This window comes from Medicago sativa, chromosome 4 (genome assembly GCF_051527215.1).
Source record: "Medicago sativa cultivar Bolivia chromosome 4, Bolivia_mono, whole genome shotgun sequence".
Taxonomy (NCBI): Eukaryota; Viridiplantae; Streptophyta; class Magnoliopsida; order Fabales; family Fabaceae; genus Medicago; species Medicago sativa.
Genome location: NC_140752.1, coordinates 89,638,277 through 89,664,425, shown reverse-complemented (window position 1 = coordinate 89,664,425; position 26,149 = coordinate 89,638,277). Strand labels below are relative to the sequence as shown.

Genomic DNA, 26,149 nt, shown 5'->3' with positions numbered 1-26,149 from the left:
CACTTTAGAAAATATGATTTTATATGATACATATTGCCAATTCTATTTTATAATAATATATTAAATATGCAAAAAAAAATAATGTAGGCTGGTATAATTAAATTATTGAAAAGATTATCAAATTTATTTATAATTTAAACAAAGTACATAATCTAATATAATAGTAGTGAAGTAAAGACACCTACAATTACAAGTTTAAAGGAAGCTTAATTAATAAGTAAAGTAAAAACACCTAAAAATAGGATGAGAATAGGTTGGGTCGAATTAAACTTTATCAGACTCAAGTCTAATCTTATATATAAAAAAATTCAAGACTTAGGTCTTACCTATTATCTATCATAGACTTATTTTTAGTCGAGGACTAGGATCTAGAATTTTTGAAAGTATGGTATTACTTTTTTTTAAGGGGAAAGTATATTATGACTTGTTACCCTAATTAAAGACATAGTATTTCGTATTGACATCTTTAAATAAATAAAATGTCATATCTTTAAAAAGAATTAATAGACCAATAAAATTAAACGTCGTTTTGATATTTAATATAACATTTTAGAAAATATGATTTTATATGATATCATATTGCCAATTCTATTTTATAATAATATATTAAATATGGAAAAAAATTGTAGGCTAATATAATTAAATTATTGAAAAAATTATCAAATTTATTTTTCATTTAAACAATGTAGATAATCTAATATAATAATAGTTATAAAAAGTTTTCTAATGCAAAGTACAAAATTAATACTTAAGAGCCCATAAAAAATCTAATACTTCTAAGTAGACTTGTCTAATAGGCCTAAAATGTTTAATGTGACATACAACATGTCTTTTTAGTTATAGTAGATTAGGTTTTTGGTTTTATAGTAAGCAAACTATGAGTTTATGTGGCTTAAATAGATTGGTTTTTGGTTTCAAATGATAGGGGTTTGGTTGGGTTCAGATTCTAATCTGTTTAAAATGATGAAGGAAAAAAATTATTTCTGAATCATATAGCGGGAAAAACTGTCTTACAAACATCATACCACCTGATTCAAGATATTTTATTAGCTTTCAAACCTTAACATGCATCATCAAAAAGAAAAGGTAAAATATTGGGATGCTATTTAATTAGAATCTAGTATAGAACGACAATCCTTCCTCCTAAGCTCACATACTTGTTAGTCGAAGACCCAAGTTTACTTCGTAACGACACATAAATAGAGGTTTCCACGTAGTCACAATGCATGCGGTAAGCCCCCACTCGGAGGCCAAAATATTTTAACAGAGTCGAGCCAACCTTACAATTTACTAAGCGCACCCCTGTCTGTGTGAACGACTCATCTACATCCATCTTAATTACAATACTCATAGAAAAAAAATCACACAAGTAATAAAATATCTTGAGTTCAATGGTTTGATGTTCGTAAGTCGAAAGAGAGGAGATATTTTAGAGAGATGAGATTTTTCAAATTGACTATTTTAAGAAAAGTGGAGAAGAGAGATTTTAGAGAGTTGAGATCTTGAATACCTCCTTTATTTCATTTCACCGAAACGGTGTATGTTTCAACTTTCAATTGCTTATTGTTGCTTTGTTATTTGTCTTCTTAAAACACATATGTACACTTTTATGAGAATGATTCGAGCTCTCTATGTTAATAAAATAATCTTCTTTTTTTGTTTTTAATAAAATAATCATCTACTTTCTCAGTTCAATATATGTAATTTTTCTGTTTTTTAAGCTTTGAATTACTTATACATACATACATATATGTATAAAAATAGTTGTATTAGACATATCTTCTTTATAGAGAATTGAAAGCAAAAGTTTAAAATGTTCATAGTCGATTGTGAAGACACTTATGAACACTTAGCATATGAATATATATAGTATGTGACAATAAAGAAAAGAAAATTTAAAACTCTTAATGCTCCAAAAGAAATAACACATTCCAAGAACATTAACTATGGTAGTGACACAATTTAATATGCCACTAGCAAGACCATGCTGATAGATCAGAGCTGAGCTAAGTGGCTAATATCAATAGGATAAGCATCCTCTGGAGATTGAGCACTGTAAGCTCTCTGAGCAACAACTACATTTCCAGCTTCAGTTGGATGAAAAGCATCCCAAAACAAATACTCTCTTCTGTTCTCACATGGTGTTTGCAATGGTAGACATGTAAATTGACCATTGTTCCTTCCTACTCCACAGCATCCAGCATTTGTAACACTAAAACCTGAAAATTAAATTTGATGTCAATAAGGTGACATGTTCATATGTTATTTGATTTTAAAGAAATGTGACTAGAAAAATGTTTAGGATAGAAATTAAATTACCATAAGCTGAAGGGTTGCTTATAATATCTTGAAAAATACCATAAGAATTTACATAGATAACTTTTGAATCTGGAAGCTGGTTGTTAAACTGATCAACAAGACCTTTCAATTTGCTGTTAAATATTTGGTTTGCTGAATTGATTTCTTCCACACATGTTACGCCATCCGGGCTCCTTGTAGCCAATTCATTTGGGCTGCACCCTATTTGACCAATCCCAAATAGTACCATTTTCCTTGCTCCATTATTATAAAGAGTTCTAAGTTGTTCAGTATATGCTTGAATAAGATCATCAGCATACTCATCTGGTGTATACTGAGTGCCTGTGCTATAGAATTGAGGCATGAAATAGTTGTTCAAGTAATCATTGCTACCCAATCCAATTGAGTAAATACACTTGCTCAAGTGACTTGCAGCTTGATCCTCAGTTCCTAGTATATTCACTACTTGTGACACAGTGCTTTGGTAATTCTGCACTTGGGCACTAAAACTAAGGCGAGCTCCCTACAAATATTTAGAACATATTCAAAAAATTAATAATGTTCTATTAAGCAAACAAAATGAAACTATATACTATAAATGCATACTAGTTGCCGTCCAGTTTCCTCTCTAATTCCAGCTGCTGCAGAAGCATAATTGACTCCTTTGAGTATGGCATCATCACTAGCAGATGCATAGGGTGGAATATAATCATCGAATCCCAATAGCTCAGCTGTTAAATTTCCACAGTTAGTTAGACAACAGTAAAAGAAGTTTACTGTGCATTTACAAGATGTGAAACAATCAATACTATATGCATTCCTCAAAAAAAAAAAAAAAAAATCAATATTATATGCAAGAATATGTCCCACTTAAATCTTGTGTTTGTTTTTTTACCGAATCAGTACTTCTGGTAATTTTGGATCTCTTTGGCAGTTAATTTATGTCTCATGATGCACTTTACCTTTGTCAAAACTGTATTAAATTGCATATTTAATGCTACCAAACAGAACCATGTGAATGGAATGGAATGGAATTTAAAGCCCGGTCACAAGATTCACACTCATCAAGAGGTGTAGTAGAGTACTAGCATCATGGTTCTGTTTTAGTTCTGTGCATGCTATATTATGATTTCACTATTAAGGACCATGCTTCTAGGTGTTTTTGTTTTTTTATAAAAAATTGGGGAATTGGGAAATATTATAAGGCTTTACTAGTTTTTTGGTCCCTATTTTGACTAAATGGCAATTTGGATCTTTCTATATTTAATTATTTTAATTGATCTTATTTTAATTTTCTATGATTAGTCACGACTTAATTTAACACCCCATAAGACATCATTTTGATCTAATTTATTGTCACATCATCAATTGAATGGTCAAAATTATAGAAATGGATAATCAAAATTGCCAATTAGAAATAGAGTGGCCAAAATTGAAGATTTGGCTAAAATAGGGAATCAAAACTTCAATTAAGCCTATTACTATCAATTAAAGTGGTATTAAGCATTACTATAGTAGTACTATTTAACCACCATCCTAAAAAAGATTTGAATTTCATCCCTGTTACAAATTCAAACGCTTGCTATGGAGCTGCTGACATTTCATGGATCATGTTTCTAGGTAGTTAAAATAACTGGAGGGAATTTATTTTCTGAATTTATCATAATAAATTGACATTCATTTGAACATTAAAATAAGTGCATAATATTTAGATTTAGATGCTTATCTGATCAACTGAAAGCCAGTGAAATATAACAAATTTAAGATAAAAACAAAATACTACCACTCTACCAGTATAATTTATGCCAACTTAATTATCAACAAAACCCAAATTTTAGACGGTTAGATAAATGATTTTGACAATTATGATTATTTCATGTGCATGCAAGTGCAACTAGTTTAAGAATTAAGACCATATAATATACAAGTGCATGCATATATATTTAATGTTTAAGAAAATAAAAGAAAAGCAAAGGGTCTTACCAATTGCATCAACAGTGGTTTTTCCATTGGAAAACCTTCCAGTAGGTCCACCAAAGTCAATTCCATAAGGAAAGTAATCAGCTCTAGCCAAAGATTGAAGACCATTGTTGTTACCATTATCCACCAAAGAATCACCAAATATGAAGTAACAAGGAACTTGTGGATCAGCTCCAACCCCACTCAACAAACCAAGCACAACAACCAACAATGCAAACATGTTTATGACATCCTCAAATGCCATTGAAGCAAAAATTGGTGGTGAAGAGTGGCTAGAAGGGTAGATAGATAGGGTTGTGAGTGAGTGAGTGAATGAATGAAGTGTGTGAGAAGAGTGTAAATATATATAGTGGAGAAAGTAAAGATAAAAAATAAGGACATTTTAGTAGTATATAGTATTTTGTACATAGCCTTTTACAGTTGGGAGTGTAGCTAGGTGCATTAAATTGACGCGGATATAACGTGAGATTCAATTTCATAGCCCCCCACTACCACCAGAGTAATACAAATACTGTTACTACCACCACCTCATTCATATCCAATCACTGATTACTCTGACTTTAATGTTCAAATTGCATATTGCAGGGATGGAACGAATTGTTTAACATTTCTTCATTATTTAAATGTCGAGGTTATTAATAGTAGGATTAATAGATGCTAATTAAATAGTACATAATTAATGACTAATCAAGTACTGTTTCTTTCGAAAATACATAACTAATGACTAATCAACTTGGCTTTTGAGCAAACTATACAATTGAAATTTGATATCTATATTCACCAAAACAATTTATTTGGAGTATATTATTCAACATCCATTTTTCCATCAAACTTATGTTGTTACTGACTGAGTCAATTCCTTTGTTGCCATATACAATCAACCTAAAGGGGGATATGCCGCCTGAACACCAAGTTGTCAATTAGTTGGTCACCAATTCCATTGTTGAGTCTTAACGTACAGATGCATGAGGATCATCACGTTGAATTAAGAACGGTCATACAAGTGATTTAGATCCAAATCACCACTCAAAATCTTAATTCATTATGTGTATGAATTTCTTTACTTATATGTTAGTTTAACATCTGCTTTTGAGACTTCAACTCACACTTAACACACAATAATATACCCCATCTGAGTCCATACATATCATTTCGTAATGTTTTAGCTCGCGAGTTGAAGTTTTTTCATCCACATTCCACACACTTGTGTACTGTCGTTGCTCACATACATCAACATGTCACGTTTCTAACCATAATTGTCGATAAGACTTTCAATACAAGAAGTTGTTCAGATTTAATCAAACAATATGGGCTCTCAAAAAATTGTTTAGCATCCAATTTTTCAATGTAATACTCTTATTCACAGGCCAACATTTATGCATCACGTTTTTTTAACTCATAGTATCACTTTTTTTTTAAAGAAGCATAGTATCATATTAATATTAGAATTTCAATAAAGCACCTATTACTCCTATTTCTGATATTACCTTTATGTAAGACAATTGGAAGTACTATGCTACAAGTGATCGATGATAAAAAATGAGAACACAAGGATATTATAGTTCTGACACATCATTATTTACATTGAAAGTTAGTATTTTTTTTTTTTTTTGTTGAATAGAAGGGGGAGTATTTGCTTATGTACCCGAAACGACATGTATAAAATAGTTTGGATCAATGGTCTCAATGAAAGGAACTTCGAGGATTGTTTCTTCAGCTTAATTACTACTTCAAGGATTGTCAATCTATGTGTCGCTTTACATTTAATTGTTATTTTTGATAGAATACTTGTCTCATATATTATCACAATCCACATATTTCTCTATACAATAAATACTCAAATGTATCATTGCATTCAACTTTAAAAATAGAAATAATTTTTTTTTACATTGGATAAAAAAAGTTTCACATTGGATAAGGGATTGTTTAAACAAGTGTTTGTAAGTGTGGCTACTGTCGCACCTAGCTCACAAACCGGTTATATAGAATTGTGTTACACCGAACCATAAATTTTTAGATGGTATCAAAGTCTCCTAAGATTCGTTAGACCACCTGCTATCAGGTCTCCACTATTGACCATCCACCATTTATATTCATGCGTCAAACCTAATAGTGACGGACGTTAGGGTGTATGTTAAAGTGTCATGCATTAGATAAGAGATAGTATGAACAAATGTTTATTAGTGGTGACAATTCTTACCTCACACGCCGTTTTTGTGGAGTTGAGTTATGTTCGACCACAAATTATAAGAATAATTTACTATTTTATTAGAATTTATATAAAGAATCATATAAAATGTCATTTTTTTCATAAACTAATATATCTTCCACAAGTAACTATAGAGATTAATCGATCAAGGTAGCTAAAAATGATTTAAAGTAGTAACATCTATGGGTCGGGGGTATCAAACCATTGACAAAATGCTTAAGGGAACAATATTAATTTTACATCATTTAATATTTATTGGGCTGTGTAACTATCTAGTAGTAGTATACTCCTAGCTAGTATATCAAGTACTAGTAAGCATAATTTTTAATTCAAGGGTTATCATTTCAAAAATATGAGTTACAGATAATATATAAAATGTTCAAGAAATTAAGGATATTTTTTTTTTAAGGTAAGAAATTAAGGATCATTGTCAACGCCGTTTGAGACTGTACAAGACCTTGTTCTGCATTTAATTTCTCTCCTACAATGTCAGAGCTGAAGCATACTAAAAAAAATTGAAAACGGCGGTGAGAGCAATGTGGGCTTGATTTGGGAATGTAAACTGCTGGTTTGACAAGAAAATTGAAATGATAAATTGGATTTTCCAGCAATGGACACCTTCACCCTCAACTGGCCTAAAACAGAACAAGTGCTATTGAGACTTAATTTGGCATATCGAAGCCATGCAATGTAACTAGTACCAACTACCATGTCATAAATATTAGTTGGTAGAAGAATTTAATGACTTAGGTTATATCATACCGAGTAACGTGCTTTGTTTGAGCAATCCCATTGTTATGCATTTAAAGCATAAAGTCTATACTCATCCATTTTTAATGGTTTTGTGCAACAATACATGTCTCCCTCACTCATCTCTCATGAATTTATGCAACAATATTGATGCCTTGTGAAACTTTCCTTCGTCGCTAGGTATTTTACCAAGAGTATGGTGCAGTACTAAATTGGAATAAATAAATTATAAGCAAATTTAAGTATTTATACATATTAAAAGGATCAAATAAATTAATTTTAAGGTTTTTAATAAATTCATATAGAAAACAAAGTACATTTTCTCAACTAATTAACATGAATGATATTATAGCTACTAGCCTACTAGATAGTCTTCAAATTTCACTTGTCTTAAATTAAGTGAACTGTACTTAAGATGGTAAAGTTTAGTGAAAGAGATTGGTCTTCCAATCTTAACTTAAAAATGTGTCTATATTGTGTTTAACAATGTTTCAAATAAAATTATCTCTATTAAACGGAAATTATGGGAAATAAAAAAATAAATGAAATGAATTTTAAAAATAATGATATTAAATAAGATAGGTTAGCAATTTGTAAGGGTGCAAAATAGATAGAATGGATGGATGTACAATAAATTGTTTAATGGATATATATCAAAACAACACTTTAATCTATTTATAATCCACTAACAATTTTCATCCATCCATAAAATTATTTAATTTTTATATTTCAAAAATGTTCAAATATAATAAATGATTATATTTTTCACTGGACTTCCAATATGTATAAACTCAAAAAATGCATTGGAAAATGCCTTCTCAAAAAATTGAAAAATAAAATAAAATAATTTTTTAAGTCCATTATTTCTCATTATAATACTTTTTTAAGAAAAATATTACTCGTAAATATTTTCATCTCACTTTTTAAAAGAATACTCTCTCAACAAAACTGAAAGACATCTTATCTTTGCCTTGGTGTCTTTCTCTCCAAAGTCCTCCCACATCTTTTCCTCGTATGTATTATGTACATCATCGTTGTAAAAAAAATTTACGATATCAATTAATCCTAATAGTAAAATTGTTAAAAATATTTCCATTTAATCACGACAAAATGTCACACATGTATTGATTTGTGATTAACAAACTATGTATAAAAATTAAACTCTTTTTATGATTAGTTTTAAAAAAAAATTGTTCCAGTGGTTATAAAAAAAATTGTTCAAGTCAAGAGGACCAAAACAAAGTTAATTATCAACCAATGTTCAATACAAGAAGGATAAGAATCAAAAATACGGTGACTAGCCCAAGAACAGGCCGCCCTAGCTAAACTATGAGCAGCCATGTTCGCTTGTCTCCTAACGAACTTCACCTCGAAGTTGGAATGCAAAGATAACTGATAAATAATACTAGAAACAATAGCATAGAATTCCGAATCACCATGGCCCGGAGACGATAGAGCTTGCACTAGAGTAGATGAGTCAGACTCGAAGATAACCCAGTCCCATCTGTTCGCATCAGCAAAGTGAAGAGACTCGAGTAAAGCTACTGCCTCCCATTCCAAAACTGTCATATTTGCCCGCTGCCATTTCGTTTGAGCCCGAATAAATTGCCCGCAGGAGTCTCTAACACAACACGCAAAAGATGTAATATGGTTACGGTCATGGAACGCGGCATCCACATTGCACTTCAACCAAGTCTCACGTGGTTTCTCCCAAACTGAGCTGTTACCTTGCACTCTATTCTGCCCGTTCCCGTGTTGCACAACCGGATGTGGGGGATGTTTATGAACCTCCTGCCATTGTTGCCATGCATCTAGTGTTGTCCTCCCAATGCTTGTTGAAGTATGATGAGCGGCATTCCAAATGACATCATTACGTGCAGCCCAAATTTGCCAAAGAAGTGAAGCCACCCGACCAGCAATGTCTCGGCTTTCGGAACAACATATATCAAAAACAAAATCTGCCAAACTGCTCACAGTTCCAACTCGCGATTGCAACACAGTCGAAAGCCCTGCCAAATACCAACTCTCACGCGCCACCGTACAACCCACAAAAGCATGTCAGTCATCCTCAACAGTCGTATCACACCAAGGACATATCACCTCACATTGTACATGCCGTGATTGTAGTCGGAGACGCGTCGGTACACACCCTCTGCAAATCCTCCATAACAAATTACGTGCTTTGTGAGGGGAATTCACCTTCCAAATTCTATTCCACTCTCCTTCAACATGGAACCGATCAGTATGTAACAACTCCATCATAGCAAGTTTATAACCAGTCTTAACAGTATACCTCCTGTTACGTTCCATCGTCCACATTATTTTATCATTATGAACTTCTGCAAAGAGTGGTGTGTCGAGAATAGCTTGCACCATATCATCTAGAAACATAGATTCAAGCTTATCAATATTGTAATGCCCACTTTTTCATAATTAATATTTAAGTGATTTATGGCTTTTTATTAGAATATTATGTGAATTATTATATATATTTATAATGGTAGAAGATATGTTAATAATATAAGTATTTTCTTAAGTGGGGGAGAAATATTGTTATTAGTAGAAATAATTAATTATTAGGGGAAAGAGTAAGCTGTGGTGAGAAGAGCAATTAGGGAAAGAATAAAAGTCTGTAATTGGGAGAGAAAATTAGAACGCGTACAACTGAGAAAAGAGGAGAGAAAGAAGAGAAGTCAGAGAGAACCCTAAAGAACGAAGAACGCGGCTGTTGGATTTCAGAAACATAATCTAAGGTAAGAGTGAGACTAACTCTCATTATTAACAAGTTTTGATTCATAGGAAGTGGTCAATTGTTGTAGGTTTAAGGGATTGGGATTAGGTCCAAAAGTCATTAAAATTGGAAGATTTAAGTGAATTGTTGTGTAATTTGATGTAGAATGATGTTAATCAATCATAGAAAACGTTTAGATGTTGATTCCTAACGAATTTGGGGCCTGGGTAGTGAAATTGGATGACTGAGATGAGAGAACAGAGCTGTGACAGAACCCAGTTCTGTCATCGCTCGCCATTGCGAGCGATTCAGCTCGTCGTTGCGAGCAAACCCCAACTCGCAATTGCGAGTAACCTTGCTCGCCGTTGCGAGTTTCCCTGTTTAGCTCGCCGTTGCGAGTAGAATAGCTCGCCGTTGCGAGCAAGTGCAGTACAGACCTGTTGTTGTGCGAAATTGTGCCTTTTCGCCCGTTTCTTTGATGAATTAGTTTCTGATGTTTATATTAATGATGATGCTGCTAATTATGATGTTCCAGTGATGCTGTTTTGATGTAATGAGTTTTTGTGAATTATTTGTTAGTTAATTTTAACATTTTTTTAAGAAAAGTTAATTTTAACATTAAAAATGAAGATTGTTGCATTTAGAGTCGAGTTGTTGCATAGTCGGCGATGGGGGCTTAATGCCTGACAGGTTCTTATGACCTTAGCGATGGGGGCTTAATGCCCGACGGTCCAAATATGACCTTAGCGATGGGGGCTTAATGCCCTGGTGGTACCACATGCATGTTGATGTTGTCTAAGTTGTTGTTGATGTTGTTGTTGCATTGTAGAGTCATCATAACTTAAAATAAATGATCAATGTTGTGATGATGTTGCTGCCTTGTTGTTGTTGTTGATGTCCCAATAATTATAATGATGTAAATGAAGTGAATTAAGATGAATATGTTACTTCGAATAACTATGAAGTTGTTGATTACTTAACCTTGTTAAATGATGATAAGATGATGCTATTAATGTTAGATATATGATGTTGGTTATCTTTTTAAGAATTATTATTTGTTTTTAATGATTGTGAAATCTCACCCCTTCTGCTTGAAAATGTTGCCCTTCGTATGGGTAACTTGCAGGTAACCAGGACTAGCTGTGTTCGTGAGTAGACTCCTCACATCGTGTCTAGGATGCTCTGATACGTAACGGGATGGGGGTGTCTGATGATTGTTTTTCCTTGTTACGTATTTTATTTAATAAATGTTGAACATTTTATGAAGACTGTTTGAGATGTTAAGTTGTGGCCTTTTAATGCCAAAGATTTTATGAGACGTTGCAAACTAAATTTCCGCTGTTTTTGATTATTGAATTTTATAAGGACATGTTGCTTAAATAAATGGTATTTCCTATTATTATATTTGTTGGAATTGATGTATTGATGTATGTGATGCTCCGTTATGTCGATAAACTCTGATAATTTGTATGAAATTTTTAAGTTGGGAAAAACGGGGTGTTACAAATATCCCAAACTCGTTCCTTGTCAACTATCAAATCAGACACACGCAAACTATGCACACCCTAACTTTGTGGGGATTGAATATAGCTACCATGAACACCTCGAACCCATGGATCATTCATCACGCTGACTTGCTGCCCATTTCCAATTGTCCACCTACATCTATATAAAAGTAATTGACGCGAATTCCAAATACTCCGCCAAGCAAAGCTCGGATTATGTCCGAGTTTAGCACCCAAAAACGACGAATGTGGAAAGTACCTCGATTTAAAGACTCTAGCAACCAGAGATTCAGGTTTAGACAAAAAGCTCCATCCTTGTTTGGCTACCATAGCGAGATTAAAAGCTTTGAAATTCCGAAACCCCATTCCACCAAATTCTTTGGGGCATGCCACACGTTCCCGTGCCATCCATTTAATCCCTCTGTTGTTACTCCTTCCTCCCCACCAAAACGCATTGATCATTTTTCAATATCATCTATAATTGAATTCGGCAAAAGATAAATACTCATTATGTGTGAAGGAATAGATTGTAACACAGATTTGATCATAAATTCCTTTCCCGCCTTCGATAATGCTCGTCCCCTCCATGCATTTATTCGTTTCCAAATACGATCCTTGATAAAAGAAAAAACAGACCTCTTATCTCTACCAATCATCGAAGGTAACCCCAAATACTTTCCGGTACCCATCACATGTCGGACACCAATAATGTGTGACAAATCCTTCTGCGCTGCCTCACTTATATTGCGACTGAAAAACACCTCAGACTTTGATAAGTTAATTTCTTGTCCAGATGCTACCTCGTAAGTTTTAAGAATAGTGAGTAAATGTTGTGCTTCCACCGCATTGGCCCTGCAAAACAAGAAACAATCATCTGCAAACAACAGATGGGACACCACTGGTGCACTGCGACATACTTGATCCAAAATTGATTCATAAATGATCCATCTGCCTTTACATGACCATTTCTTTTTCCTTCAATTGCAAAGGAGTGAGACCATTCGAACAGAGCATGTTCTTTCTAGGTTTATAGATGTGAAATAGACATGTTCGGGATGTCTTACAAGTGATGTGTTTTGGTGATTACTTTCTAGAGAAGGGATTGTATATATAGTTCTCATGCTATTAAAAAAAAATGAGTTTACATTCATTGCATATCAATCCAATCATTCATAAGTGCCATATTTTTTTAATGAATAAAACCAGGTATCCACACACAAAATTATTAAGTGTGTTGAATAAATTTGACGAAATCACACTGATACCATAATTTTATGGAAGTTACCACAACTTCTTTATATTCATTGTCAATTTCAACATGCATTTGGACTATTCTCTCATACTAAATAAGATTACATATACAATTACATATATCTTTTTTAAAAAACTTAAAGTTGGTAGCGTGTGTTTGGTTTGGTATTTAATCCAAACTCACGTCCAATTGTGTTATTGTCGTGGTTTCATGAAGCTAATAAAACTACAAACTTCTACATGAACATGAAAATGTTGCCGTGGTTTAAAAATGTGCAGTGATTTTTAGCTAACGCGGAAAACTTGCCTCAGAACCAACCAAAAGCTTTCAAGTGATGTTTGCATAACATAATTCAATTCCCATTTTTTTCTTGCCACATAAATATATTTGAACATCATACTAAGAATTACAAAAAGTTCAAAGCTATCAATTTGTAGCATTTAATCACCCACCACATGGTCATAATTATGAGCATTGTACAGGGGAAATGTGCTGCGACTTACAACCATGCTTGGTTGTTATGTTTACGCAGTTAGGCCCGCTAATGGTACGTCCTAATCATTTCCTTCTTTTTGTTTCATATATATTATATTTTAGAAAGAATTTTGTAGCGAATCAATCAGGAGCGTTTGCAAAACAGAATTTGTCTAAAATAATTGTCACAATAAATCAGTTCAAAAAAAATTGTCCCGGTAATTCACTCGCCGCTTAATAAAGTATGAACAACCATATACACCAACTTGTTAATCACTCTCAAAAACTACGTTTTGATATCCCAAATTACTAACCCACTTGATTGTGTAAGTGTTTGACACCTTAAGGAAATAAACACAAGCACAATTCACATAAAATTGGGATTTCTTTGTATTAAAACCAATGCAACAATACAAAGAAATATTCAAGAGATCAACAAGGGAAATATGGACTAAGCCATTTCTAAGAGAACAGTAAAATACTTAGAAAGGAAAGAAGAAGAGCCTAAGCACAAGTACTTAGGTCGTTACTCCCCTATCAAAGGGAGAAAGTGACTTTTCTTCACATCCATTATTGGTAATCATTTTCTTATTTATGCACAAACCAAGCTTCCTTGATTTAAGTATCATTATCTACATATCCAATTGCCTCAACCAAATTATGTTATGTCAAGTGTATTTCCTAAAATGCTATTTTGAATCGTAATAGATTGCATCACGCACTGCAGCTGCCACGCCCTGAGCAGTGGGTATTTCGGCCCTGCACCAGCTGGTGCAGACTGTAATAAACCCGATCAAAACCGGAATTAAGATTTAAGTAATGTTGGTTGAGACATGAGACAAATTAGCATAAAGATCAAAAGCTTCCTTCATTTTCCTCATTCTTTTGTGGTTCAACAATGCTGGTTGCTGTGATAAAATATTCTATGAAGTAAACAACAGGTGTATGTGAGAGAAAGGATGGAACCTTGTCTGATTGATTATATTATATATGAATCTCATATGGATCCAGATACGTCCCCCTATATATTGATGAGAGGTTTATTTCTAAGTTTTCACCTTATACACTAAACTGCTTCGTTTGAATTTTATTTTGTACCTGCTTCCACAAGTGTTGTTTACTGTATAACTGATTATTTTGATGTACCCAGTTAACATAATTCATATCTAGGCCAAGCACAAAACGAGAATAACCCTCTAATAAGTGGCGGAGCTAGAAAATATTTTGGGGGTGGGTCAAATTATTTTTTATCCATTCAAGTGACCAATTATTTCATGTGCAAATTTACCGCGTAAAGGAGTTTTATTGTTGGATCAACCAAAACCTAAAACCCACATAAAATTGTATAAAATCTCGCAAAATAGACCTATAATTGAATTATTTAAATTTTTTGGGTGAGCCACTACACCACTTTACAGAAATTTGGATCAACCGAAACCTAAAACCGACACAAAATTGTATAAAATCTCGCAAAGTTGACATATAATCGTTGATTTTTTAATTTTTGGGGGTGGGCCGTGGTCCACCTCAGCCCATGAAGGGCTCCGCCACTGCCTCTAATAATAAGGAAATGATGAGAGCTTCTTTTATTAATCAGTCGCATTGAAACTTGAAGCGAATGAAAATTAGCGGTACCTATGTACGCACAATAAGAGTTCCACATCGGAGAAACATGGTAGCAGCAGCACGGATGTAAGATATAAAACCAACAGTGAGCACATCATGAAACTCGTACCTTTCTCTTCCTTTTGGTTAAGATGAAGTGTGGTGTTTGTTCTTGTTAGTTTGGATCAATAATTCACACGATATTAAATTTGCTTTTTTTAAGGTGGAGGCTAGCACGATAGTTTCCTTTTGAGCTTCTCATGTGTCTGCTTTGCGTTGCATCATTGCATTGGCGACACACGAGAGACTTAATGTTTGCATTGGCGACACATGAGATGCTCAATGTAAGCTATTGTGTGGCCTAATTATAGCTCAAAAAATTTCAATTGGGCCTCTAGCCGTTTTATTTGATTATTTGTTTTGGATTTGCTATTTGTTTTAGAGAATTTTTTGGACGGCAAGTAAGGTGACCAAAATCAAAGAAACACACATTTTGTTTTTTTTTTTTAAAAAAAATTCTTAAAATCTCAATTTTGAATATTCCTTCATCAAATCTTTAATCTTACTCTTTCTTTGTCATCTTAGATTTCATCCAATCTTCCTTAAACGAAGCACATGATGATGGATGGTGGCACAAACTCGTCGCAACGGAGCGGTGCTCATTCGACAAGAGTTAGGTAGAGCAATTCAAGTAAAGAGGAACTAGATAGAATTTATACAATGAAATTTGAGAATTGAGACTCAACTTTTTCTGTTTTTCATTGATGATATCTTCACTATATATCCGTAAGTTAATTTCCTACAATCCCGGATCAGCAACCACTTATACATATATAGTCTCTAAGCTGATACATGAACGGAAATATGATTGCGATGTCAAATGTAAGAGAGAACTCTATGAAGTATTAAATATGATTGTAAAAATAAAATATCGGAAATTTCAAATGATACACATGAAAAATATAGATGAAAAGTGATGATGTAAAACTTTTTAAGGACCAAAAGACACTGAAAAATTTAGGGAAACTAAAACAAAAAGTTTAAATATTTATAGGGATCAAAAATGTATTTAACACTTTTATCTATTGCCATAAAATCGTTTAAATTTTCAAAAGAAATAGTAAGAAATCATTATTATAAGTGGGTTTGTGTAACATATGTAGTATTTCAAATGTTAAAGCAACCAAAAGTAACAACTTTTGATTGAAAACAACAATTATTTTATTTAAAAAGTTATATATTTAATTTTTTTAAAGAAAGTTATATATTTAATATAAAATACACAAGTTACAATACAAATTTATCATTAGAATGTGCAAGTTTTCGCACGATAAAAAAGTCATTAGAAATAATTAGTAATTATAAATGTCATTGTCTTTTTCCTGCTTCAAACTTTTGAATTGACCAAAGTGGTCTATTTTTTATTTCTAAGAAAACTAATGCAGATTTATATTCGATGCTTTACGATTCATCAACACTCCCTTCCGTTAGGCCAAGAAAATAGGAAAAATAGAATCAAATCTTAACGGGGTCCATGCCTTTAATTCATGGAGAATGCTAACTAGTGCCCCAAGGGCACTAGGTAAGCATCCAAAACAAATGAGTTTTTATGAAAAAGTTATGTAATAATTACTTGATCAAAAGTAATATCTTATATTTTGAAGACAAAATTTTTATTTGTAAATTTTTTAACCATTGCCCTAAGGGCACCGGTTAGCAAGACCTTTAATTTATAATGTCTATTTTTTTTTTAAGGAAACATTGTCTTCTCTTTTTACATGAAAAAACAAGCAAAAGTTATATTATAAGGGGCATATTCCAATTTCCAACTCATTAGTATAAAAAGGAAAAAATCAAGGAGTTAAATAACAATACAATCCTTTCCAAAAAAAAATTGCAATCGTTTCAAATAAAAAAAATTAACAAAACAACTCCGTGTTCTTAAAAAAAAAAACTCGGTGTTATCTCCTAAAAAATAAACAAAAATGCTAAATACAGCGAACAAAAAACTCAAGAAAAGATCACGATCATGTGATTGGTTGTTTATCACCACTAGCGGGGTGAATTCCACCAATTCCGGAATTTAGTTAATAAATGTGATTTGCATTTTGCTTTTTAACTCACAAATTAACAATCGTGAAATTTCCCAAAAAGAAAAATCGGGACATATAGCATCGCTGAAAAATAAAACTCGTTACCGTGTTGTCGAAAAGGACGGACTCTAGTAATAGTCACACACATTTGATACAACTTTATTACTACAACAACTTTTCTTAATATCCGTGATTTTTAAAATACTCCTATAAAAAGGATTAATGATATTTTGACATTCATTTGATGACAACTTTGTTGACAACCTTGTTTTTCTCACTTCTTATTGGCCAAAAACAATGGAGATAGAAAAAGGAAGAGAGAGGATAACAACATCATGTGAGTATGTGAGAGAAAGTTGTCCAAAAGTTGTCAAAAAGTGGTTGTCAAAATATCATTTCTCTATAAAAAGAGACGGGTGGAGTAATAAATATGAAAATCACAAGTTGTCATATTCATTAATTAATGTTACAACACATCATTAAATGTATGTGTAAAATAACTTGGGAAATGTTAACAAGGCCCCCGACACTTGTTAAGGAATTACTATAAAAGGAAATATTCTCTTGGAAATTGTGCATTCTACTTTTTCAAAGTTGAAAAGTGTTATTTTTAATGTAAAAGTTGACATTTCTTTCTACTTTTAATTTGTTAACTAGTGTCCCAGAGGCACCGGTTAACAAAACCCGAATAACTTTACCAAAACACTGCATAGTAACTCAATTCATTGTTTTCCTTCTTTAAAAAAAAACTAAATTCATTATTAATGCACCGTCTTAATCTTAATCAAATCCTAATAATTCATTATTACAAATATTAGCATTTTTTTTTGACAAAATTACAAATATTAGCATGTAAAATGTTGTTTGATTTATCTCAATAAATATTTTTAAATATTAAATTTTTATAATTTTTTACTTTAAATAATTGAATATATTAACGGTCAAAGTTGGGCATTGACATGTGTGAAATGGTTAACTGCGACATGTATTTTGAAACAGTGAAATGGTTGACTGCGACATATATTTTAAAACGGTGAAATGGTTGACTGCGACATGTATTTTGAAACGGATCAAGTATACTTTATGCTTAAATTGGCATGGATATTAAATATATTAACAAAATATAATACTAATGAGTAATAATGATAAAAAAATTGAAGAAAACAAAAGTTTCCATTTCTCATCAAAAAAAGTGAAGATTAAGCATATGTTTGGTTCGTTATCAACCGTAATCAGCAAGTAGCTACAAAAGCACTTAAACTAATTCATGACTTTTGATCTCAATAATTAATTAACATAAATATTTACATATATGGATAATTTTTCCTACTCCACCATTATCACTGCCTTGTTTTACCACTCTTGTACAAAACCATGCTACACATTGCGAACAACACTTTAACGTAACGTGAAAGCTTGAAATCTTCTCATCAAACGATCTGCATTCTGCTAATCATCATCAAGGTACGTGTTTCTCATCAAATTTTAATTTACATTTCAATAATTCTTTGTTCACGATTCAAATTCTGTTATCAAGTATAGCCTAATTTCTCTAATGTGTTACAAACGTTACGATTTTGCCTAATCTAATGTCACGTTCAATTTTTACTATGATGATCGTAAAATTCAACAAGAATTTTCAATATACGTGGATCATTGAATTCTTGATAGTTTCTTGTTTTTTCAGTGGCAATTTGAACGTGACAGCAGAAACTTATGAAAAAAATGTAGCAAACTTATTTTTAGTTTTAGAGTGGTGCAATGCAACTATTCATGTGTTTCTTTGAGAATATGATTGAACACTCTGGAGCACGGACACGACACGTGTGATTACTTCAATTTGTTCAATTTTTCAAAATTTGTAGCAGTGTCCGACGTCTGTGTCAGTCCTTCATAGATTGAACATTATCGACTGTTACTTTGTTCTGGACTATAAAATAAGTTCAAATAATGGAAAATTTCAGGTCAGGCGTATGCAGGGGAACAATCACAGTCTTCCTTTAACACCGAGGTCGAGATTGGAAAGGCTTTTGAGAGAAAGAGAGCTAAGGAAATCGAGCCGGTATACTCAATCGGCCGAGGACGGAAGAGATGGTGGCAAAGAGGGAGAGCAACTTTACAGTGATTCATTCATAAATGAGAATGATAATGAGGAAGAGGTCGCGGAAACGTTGTTTGCGGATGATAGGCCTCGCAAACAACGTTTGTTGGTGGTAGCTAACAGGTTGCCTGTCTCTGCTGTTAGGGAGGGTGTGGAATCGTATCACCTTGAGATCAGTGTTGGTGGTCTTGTCAGTGCACTTTTAGGCAAGAAAAAAGTTTGTCACCTTGCATCAAATTGGTTTTATTCTTTTTGCTAATTTGTTTTTTATCCATATCATGTCTATTGTATTTAATTCAGGTATGTTATTTATTATCTAATTATCAGTGTCGGCGATCTTATAGATTACGACAGTGTTATTAAATAGCGGTTATATCGATGCTATAACACTATTATTGCGTAGCAGAATTTGAAAAAACCGCTATTTTCCGTGATTTGCGGTTGACAACACTGGATTACAAGAATGATAATTATTATTTTTTGAAACAGCCAATGCTAGTATGTTAATTGTTAATTTGTTAGTATTTGCTGAAGGTGGGAAGCAAACCCGAGACCACTCTCATCACTCCACCCCTTAACTCACCCACTCTAGACACCAAGCCAACCTCATATGCCCTACAAGGATTATAATTATTTATCTTCAGAACTTTCTAATGATACTGATTATTTGGAGAAATAGATAGTATTTTTCTATCTGTAGAGTGAAGTGTTGTATGAATTTTGTTGTTTCTGTTGAAGGTGTAAAGGAGTTTGACACAAGATGGATTGGGTGGGCTGGTTTGAATGTGCCTGATGAAGTTGGGCAGAAAGCTTTGACTAAAGCTTTATCTGACATGGTATTCAATATTGTTTATTTCCTGGTTAACGTTTGTGAAAATTTAGTAATTCAGAAGCATGAAGATTCTTATCATTTGTAGCAGTAATGAAGCTTTTAGTTATGCATTTGTTAACTGCAGCGATGCATCCCAGTGTTTCTTGACGAGGAAGTAGTTAATGAGTACTATAATGGCTATTGCAACAACATCTTGTGGCCACTATTTCATTATCTTGGACTTCCACAAGAGGATAGACTTGCTACAACTCGAAGTTTCCAAACTCAATTTGATGCGTATAAGAAGGCGAACCAAATGTTTGCTGATGTAGTGAATCAGCATTATGAGGATGGAGATGTTGTCTGGTGCCATGATTATCACCTAATGTTTCTTCCAAGATGTTTGAAAGAATACAATGACAAAATGAAAGTTGGATGGTTTCTCCATACACCTTTTCCTTCTTCAGAAATACATAGGACTCTGCCATCAAGATCAGAGCTGTTGAGATCTGTACTTGCCGCTGACCTTGTCGGGTACGTGCTACTTTATATGAAAGAGATATGTTTTCTATGCTATTTGTATAATCAGCTATTGAACAAGTTTCATATTTGATGTTAAGTATAGAATTACATCTACTTGATACATTACTTTGGTAAATAGGCATCAAAAGCATACACTTAGAACAAGTAAATTATGTTCAACAAAGTAAGGTGTTATGGTTTTGATACATACATTTGTCTGGTGAAATTTACTATTATTGCTTTCTGTGTGAACTTCAAAAGTATCAAGTGGTTAGTCTGATGAAATTATTTTTAGGAACTGAAATATTTTGTCTGATGTTATGGTTTTGATACATTCATTTACCTGCTTCCCAGATTCCATACTTACGATTATGCACGGCATTTTGTAAGTGCTTGTACTCGAATTCTTGGGATTGAAGGTACGCCTGAAGGAGTAGAAGATCAAGGGAAGCTAACTCGTGTGGCTGCGGTATATCTGCGCATATTCTCTATCTTTTCTAATTCTGTACTCTTAACAGTGGAGTTAGCTGCATTAAATACCTTCATCAATGAATATGAATTCTCTGATTTCCTTCTCATGATGTCAATGTTTTATTTTTGGGAGTGTGAAACTTCAGTTTCCTATTGGAATTGACTCTGAAAGATTTATTCGAGCCCTTGCACTTCCTGAAGTCCAGACTCACATGAAAGACTTGAAGGAAAGATTTGCAGGCCGAAAGGTATGCCAAAGTCCTAAGCTCAACAGTTTGAGAAATTTGAGACCCTTCCTTGGCTTCTTACTTCTGATCTGCATCTGCATGTTTCTGATGAATGTGCATCATTTGAATTTGAATCACTTCGTTCTTATAATCAAATGGACAGGTAATAATGGGTGTTGATCGTCTTGATATGATAAAAGGAATTCCCCAGAAAATCTTGGCATTCGAGAAGTTCCTTGAGGAGAATTCTCATTGGCGTGATAAAGTTGTCTTGCTGCAAATTGCTGTACCTACTAGGACAGATGTTCCTGAATGTATGTTACTTCTTTAGGAGCATGTTTTTTCCATTGATTTAGGAGCATTGCTAGTGTCAAACTCTCAGTCACACGCCAAAGAACACGCTCTATTTAGTGCCACGTCCCCCTTTTCATTAAACCTATATCAGGCAACCGGCTCTGCAACTAACAACGTGTTTCTTCATGTCCTTCTCTCTCGCCAAGCAAAAACCTTTGTAAGTTGGGACTAGCCACCGGCACCCTCGCCTCCACCCACACTGCCAATCCCGATGCAACCATCCTGGTTCTTATTACTATCACCATTGTTTTTGTTTCTACTCCACCACGTCGGCATTCTAAAACGGATATTATTTCTTCTTTTTTTGGAGAAGAAAAACCGAAACAATGGTTATAGCAGAAGCAGTATCTTTGTGAATGAGAGGGGGGGGGGGGGGGGGCTTTATATTATTAAAACGCACTCAACATTTTTTTTTGAGAGAAGCACACTCAATATTTAGATTGGTCTCGTATTGCAAAAATCAAATTATTAAAAGAAGGGAATTTGTTTTGAAAGAGATACAAGCTTTAATTACGAATTACTGGATCCTATAAAGGGCTGATTTGTCAATGGAGTTATATTTCCAATTTTCCATTACAAGTGGTACTAAGGGAAGAGGTGGAGAAAAAGTGTGCGTTTGTGTTTTTCAGTTTTAGAAAGAAATTGTTAAAATTTCTAAACTGGGAGAGCCGGTTATCTGGTATAGAGTTTTAAAAGTAAGCTGGTGTGGCACTAATAATAGAGTGTGTGTTCTTTAGCGAGTGAATGAGCGTTTGACGCGCACTCCTCTTGATTTAGACTCTTGTATCCTATTTTACTTATTGGCATTGCTTTCATGGCTGAGTCACTTTTTTTTCCATATTAGTTGTGATATTTTTCGCTTAATGTTTTGACAGATCAAAAGCTTACGAGCCAGGTGCATGAAATTGTAGGACGCATCAATGGAAGATTCGGAACACTTACTGCTGTCCCAATACACCATCTGGTTAGTGTTCTAAACATTTAATTATGGTTGTAGGCATAGATTTCTCGCTTGATACTTGACAATCCTGTGCAAGTATAATGATTCAGAGTTAGGATGAACTTTTCTCTAATTTGGAATCTCATTGAAAACACAGAACTTGTCATATTGTTGACCTTCTAGGAATATGTGACAAATGCAGTGAAATCATAGATTTATTTCAGATAATGCTGAAAACCTTTGATACTGTTACTTAGCTGATAATGTGATGATTTCTGAACCATCTTTTTTTATGGTTGCAGGACCGATCACTTGACTTTCATGCATTATGTGCACTCTATGCTGTTACTGGTACTAATTTTTCTAATGTATTATATAAGATATAGTTCATGTTGTCCTTCTAGTTAATAATAATATTTTTATATCCTAGCAGTGTGATATTGATCTGATGACTGATTAAAGGCCATATCTATAAACTGTAGGACATTCTTTTATGTTTTATTTGAAAATTTCATAATCTTTCCAAACTTTCCACTTGTTTAGATGTAGCACTTGTAACATCATTAAGGGATGGAATGAATCTTGTCAGCTATGAATTTGTTGCGTGTCAAGCTTCCAAGAAGGGGGTTCTCATTTTAAGTGAGGTAATTGGCTTTCTTTTATGTATCTTTTTAACAGGATCAGATTGTCGAAAAAATCTGTTATCGATTCATGATTCATGTCTGCGTAATAATATTGTTTTAAAAAAGATAACTAAATTTTGATATCTCCAATTATATTATTATAAAAATTACTTGGTGGTTGAGATTCAAAAATATTGAACTATTTAAATGTCATCAGTTTGCAGGTGCAGCACAGTCTCTTGGTGCTGGTGCTATCTTGGTAAATCCATGGAATATCACAGAGGTTGCTGCTTCTATTGGTTATGCTTTGGACATGCCAGCTGATGAAAGGGAAAAACGGCATCAGTTTAATTTCAAGCATGTGACAACTCACACATCACAAGAATGGGCTGCAACTTTTGTTAGGTTTTAATCCTGCAACTATGCTTGCCTTTAGTTTTTCTTGAATAAGTTTTGTTCCTTGCCTTTTTTCCCTTGTAAACCCACAGTGATGTGAAACAGTTTTAAATGACTTTTAGACTGCTGAAAACCGACTTTCAATTACATTGTTTTTTAAGTACATTGTTTTGACAAGGAGTGTGACCTGCTATAGCTAACATGACATTACAGTGGAAGCCGAGGAAATTATTTTATGAGATGCATAAGAAATATCATTCGATATGTTTAACGTAAAAATAGATAGAACAAAAGTTTTAGCAGTTTCTTTCTTTTATTTTTTTCAATATTTCAATTTGAGATGAGTAGTTAGTTAACGATATAGTTGAGCACATAGTGTCAATGTAATGATGGATATTATGTCTTTGAGAACTGAAATAACTATTATAAACACACTGATAATCTGTTTATACAGTGAACTGAATGATACCATTGTTGAAGCTCAGCTTAGGACAAGACAAGTTCCTCCATTACTTCCCAATAAAGTGGCAGTTGATTGTTACTCAAAATCCAATAACCGATTAATCATACTGGTAAGCTCTAAGAATAGATCACCAAACACTTAACTATGGTATGTCAGTAATAAATTATCCAGCCTATTTTGTGTACAATGATGTGGTAAATTATTCTTCTTGGGAAGATGATTGTTTAAAGAAAAAGAGATGATGTTTTTTGAAGTGGACTTAATTTTCATAATGATGATGACTTGTTTCACTCTCTTGGTGTTGTTATAGTTCCTTTTCACTAGCATTATACCATTTTGCCGCTACTTTGGACTGCAGGGTTTCAATGCCACTCTGACTGAACCAGTGGATCCTTTTGGAAGGGGTGGTCAGATTAAAGAACTAGAACTAAAAGTGCACCCAGATATGAAGGAACCTTTAAAGAAGTTATCTGATGACCCAAAGACAACAGTGGTTGTTCTGAGTGGGAGTGGTAGAGCTGTCCTAGACAAAGTATTCTATAGAAAAGTTTATTTGTTTTTCAATGTTCAGCAACATTTGCTTTTGTAATAAATAACAACTATTTTATGCAGAACTTTGGTGAATACAATATGTGGTTGGCAGCAGAAAATGGGATGTTTTTGCGACTTACTTCAAGTGAATGGATGACAACCATGCCTGAAAATTTAAACATGGATTGGGTTGATAGCGTAAAGGTAGTTTGGCTACACGAACACAACTGTTTCTCATATTAAATTTCTTGGATTACAAGTCTGAACTGTTCATATTTCTATGAAACTTCAGCATGTTTTTGAGTATTTTACTGAAAGAACCCCACGGTCTCATTTTGAGCTGCGCGAGACCTCAGTAATATGGAATTATAAATATGCAGGTATGTGACAATATATTCTGAGACGATATTCCCCTTTCCTTTAAAACTTACTCATTTTCTTCTAGTAAGAGCTTTGTGCTAATACATGTCATCAAAAGTTGAGTCTTTTTTATGGTTAGTTGCCAACTTATTTAGACTAAATAAAAATATTAGATGTTGAGTTTGGAAGGCTTCAAGCAAGAGACCTTCTTCAGCATCTTTGGACAGGGCCAATATCAAATGCATCTCTTGATGTTGTCCAAGGTGGTCGGTCTGTCGAGGTCCGTGCAGTTGGTGTGTCAAAGGTATACAAAATTCCAGTTGGCTAGCACACATTCTCCATTAGGCTTTTTTATTCGGAAAATTTTCTTCTATATACTATATGACCAGACACTCGTTTTTTGGCGTTCGTACTATGTATTTTGATGTAGGGAGCAGCTATTGATCGTATCCTGGGAGAGATAGTTCATAGCAAAGGCATGAAGGAACCAATTGATTACGTCCTATGCATTGGCCACTTTCTAGCAAAGGTTTTGATTTGTTTGTTTGATTTGATTTTATATTCTTTGTTGTGGCTTTGTGTTGTCAGAAAACTTATTAATAAAGGGGCAATCTAGTGCTATAAGGGTCTATTATAGGCAATTTTACCTTGTATTTGCAAGGGTTTAATTCCATAACTTGAACTTGTTACCTCCTAATCACACAACATCTACTACTATATCTGTTAAATATTGGCTGTACACATTAAAGTGTTGTTCTTTAATAGTAATATTAGCTTTGATCAAAATCAGAACAAAATGACATGTGATAGCTAAGCCTTTGCATAGCCTTTTATAATTATTATGGCAAACTGTTTCAGGATGAAGATGTCTATAAATTTTTTGAGCCAGAGCTCCCCTCTGAGGTATCTCCAATGGCAAAAGCTATGCGATCCAATTCTTGCAGGCCATCATCTCTGCCAAGATTTCCATCCGGCAAAAGTGGTCCAAAAGCATCCCAGTATAAGAAGCAACGTTCACTGTCAAATATAGAAAGGAGAGAGGTCGACCGTGCAAGTGGTGATCCTTGGAGACCAACAGGTCGTGATAGAACATCACTACATGAAGGTTCTTCTGTTCTTGATCTTAAAGGTGACAATTACTTCTCCTGTTCTGTTGCACGAAAGAGATCAAGTGCCCGCTACCTTCTAAAAACTTCACAAGATATTGTCAATCTCTTAAGTGACCTGGCGGATCGTTCTTCATCACCATCAACTTGACTGATACACCCTCCTTCAATATATGTGAACGTCAAAATATTTTGGAAGGTCTTATGTTGTCTAATTGACTTGTTTTCTCAATGATTGGTTTATTGAATACTGATAAAAGTGCACACTGGTACATTTTTGTTTTTTAAAATGGCGAATGTTAATATGTTAGCTGTTATGTTAGTATTTTTCTCCTTTGCCAGGATTC

The 26,149-nt window shown here is 33.6% G+C and overlaps 3 protein-coding genes and 1 pseudogene across 3 annotated transcripts; 2 read left to right on the top strand and 2 right to left on the bottom strand.

Moving 5' to 3' along the window:
• Positions 1 to 1,764: 1,764 nt before the first annotated feature.
• LOC146933510 (GDSL esterase/lipase At5g45670-like) lies at positions 1,765 to 4,558 on the bottom strand. The gene is made up of 4 exons (XM_085705307.1): positions 4,282 to 4,558; positions 2,905 to 3,029; positions 2,320 to 2,821; positions 1,765 to 2,219 (listed from the first exon to the last, which is right to left on the bottom strand). The coding sequence occupies exons 1-4, from the start codon at positions 4,520 to 4,522 to the stop codon at positions 1,996 to 1,998; spliced, it is 1,092 nt and encodes a 363-aa protein (XP_085561433.1). The 5' UTR covers positions 4,523 to 4,558; the 3' UTR covers positions 1,765 to 1,995.
• Positions 4,559 to 11,931: 7,373 nt separating this feature from the next.
• LOC146933509 (uncharacterized) lies at positions 11,932 to 12,487 on the bottom strand. Its single transcript, XM_085707839.1, has 2 exons — positions 12,432 to 12,487; positions 11,932 to 12,325 (listed from the first exon to the last, which is right to left on the bottom strand). Exons 1-2 carry the CDS (start codon positions 12,485 to 12,487, stop codon positions 11,932 to 11,934), a joined length of 450 nt encoding a protein of 149 aa, XP_085563965.1.
• Positions 12,488 to 14,930: 2,443 nt separating this feature from the next.
• LOC146933508 (U2 spliceosomal RNA) lies at positions 14,931 to 15,110 on the top strand (annotated as a pseudogene).
• A 3,102-nt stretch (positions 15,111 to 18,212) lies between these two features.
• On the top strand, positions 18,213 to 26,122 carry LOC146933507 (alpha,alpha-trehalose-phosphate synthase [UDP-forming] 1-like). Its single transcript, XM_085705300.1, has 18 exons — positions 18,213 to 18,361; positions 18,862 to 19,204; positions 19,737 to 19,834; positions 19,955 to 20,343; positions 20,686 to 20,800; positions 20,949 to 21,050; positions 21,193 to 21,343; positions 22,259 to 22,347; positions 22,626 to 22,674; positions 22,867 to 22,967; positions 23,164 to 23,351; positions 23,797 to 23,914; positions 24,164 to 24,337; positions 24,418 to 24,540; positions 24,629 to 24,716; positions 24,870 to 25,000; positions 25,127 to 25,225; positions 25,555 to 26,122. The coding sequence occupies exons 2-18, from the start codon at positions 18,871 to 18,873 to the stop codon at positions 25,951 to 25,953; spliced, it is 2,748 nt and encodes a 915-aa protein (XP_085561426.1). The 5' UTR covers positions 18,213 to 18,361; positions 18,862 to 18,870; the 3' UTR covers positions 25,954 to 26,122.
• The last annotated feature ends 27 nt before the right edge of the window (positions 26,123 to 26,149 follow it).

Coding starts and splice junctions, on each gene's coding strand:
- LOC146933507 (XM_085705300.1), top strand. CDS start 18,871: ATGCAGGGGAACAATCACAGTCTTCCTTTAACACCGAGGTCGAGATTG. Junction 20,344..20,685: donor CTTGCCGCTGACCTTGTCGG/GTACGTGCTACT, acceptor CCTGCTTCCCAG/ATTCCATACTTACGATTATG. Junction 24,338..24,417: donor GTAGAGCTGTCCTAGACAAA/GTATTCTATAGA, acceptor TATTTTATGCAG/AACTTTGGTGAATACAATAT.
- LOC146933510 (XM_085705307.1), bottom strand. CDS start 4,522: ATGGCATTTGAGGATGTCATAAACATGTTTGCATTGTTGGTTGTTGTG. Junction 3,030..4,281: donor AACCACTGTTGATGCAATTG/GTAAGACCCTTT, acceptor GAAATTTAACAG/CTGAGCTATTGGGATTCGAT. Junction 2,220..2,319: donor AAGCAACCCTTCAGCTTATG/GTAATTTAATTT, acceptor TTTAATTTTCAG/GTTTTAGTGTTACAAATGCT.
- LOC146933509 (XM_085707839.1), bottom strand. CDS start 12,487: ATGCTCTGTTCGAATGGTCTCACTCCTTTGCAATTGAAGGAAAAAGAA. Junction 12,326..12,431: donor AAGGAAAAAGAAATGGTCAT/GTAAAGGCAGAT, acceptor CTTGTTTTGCAG/GGCCAATGCGGTGGAAGCAC.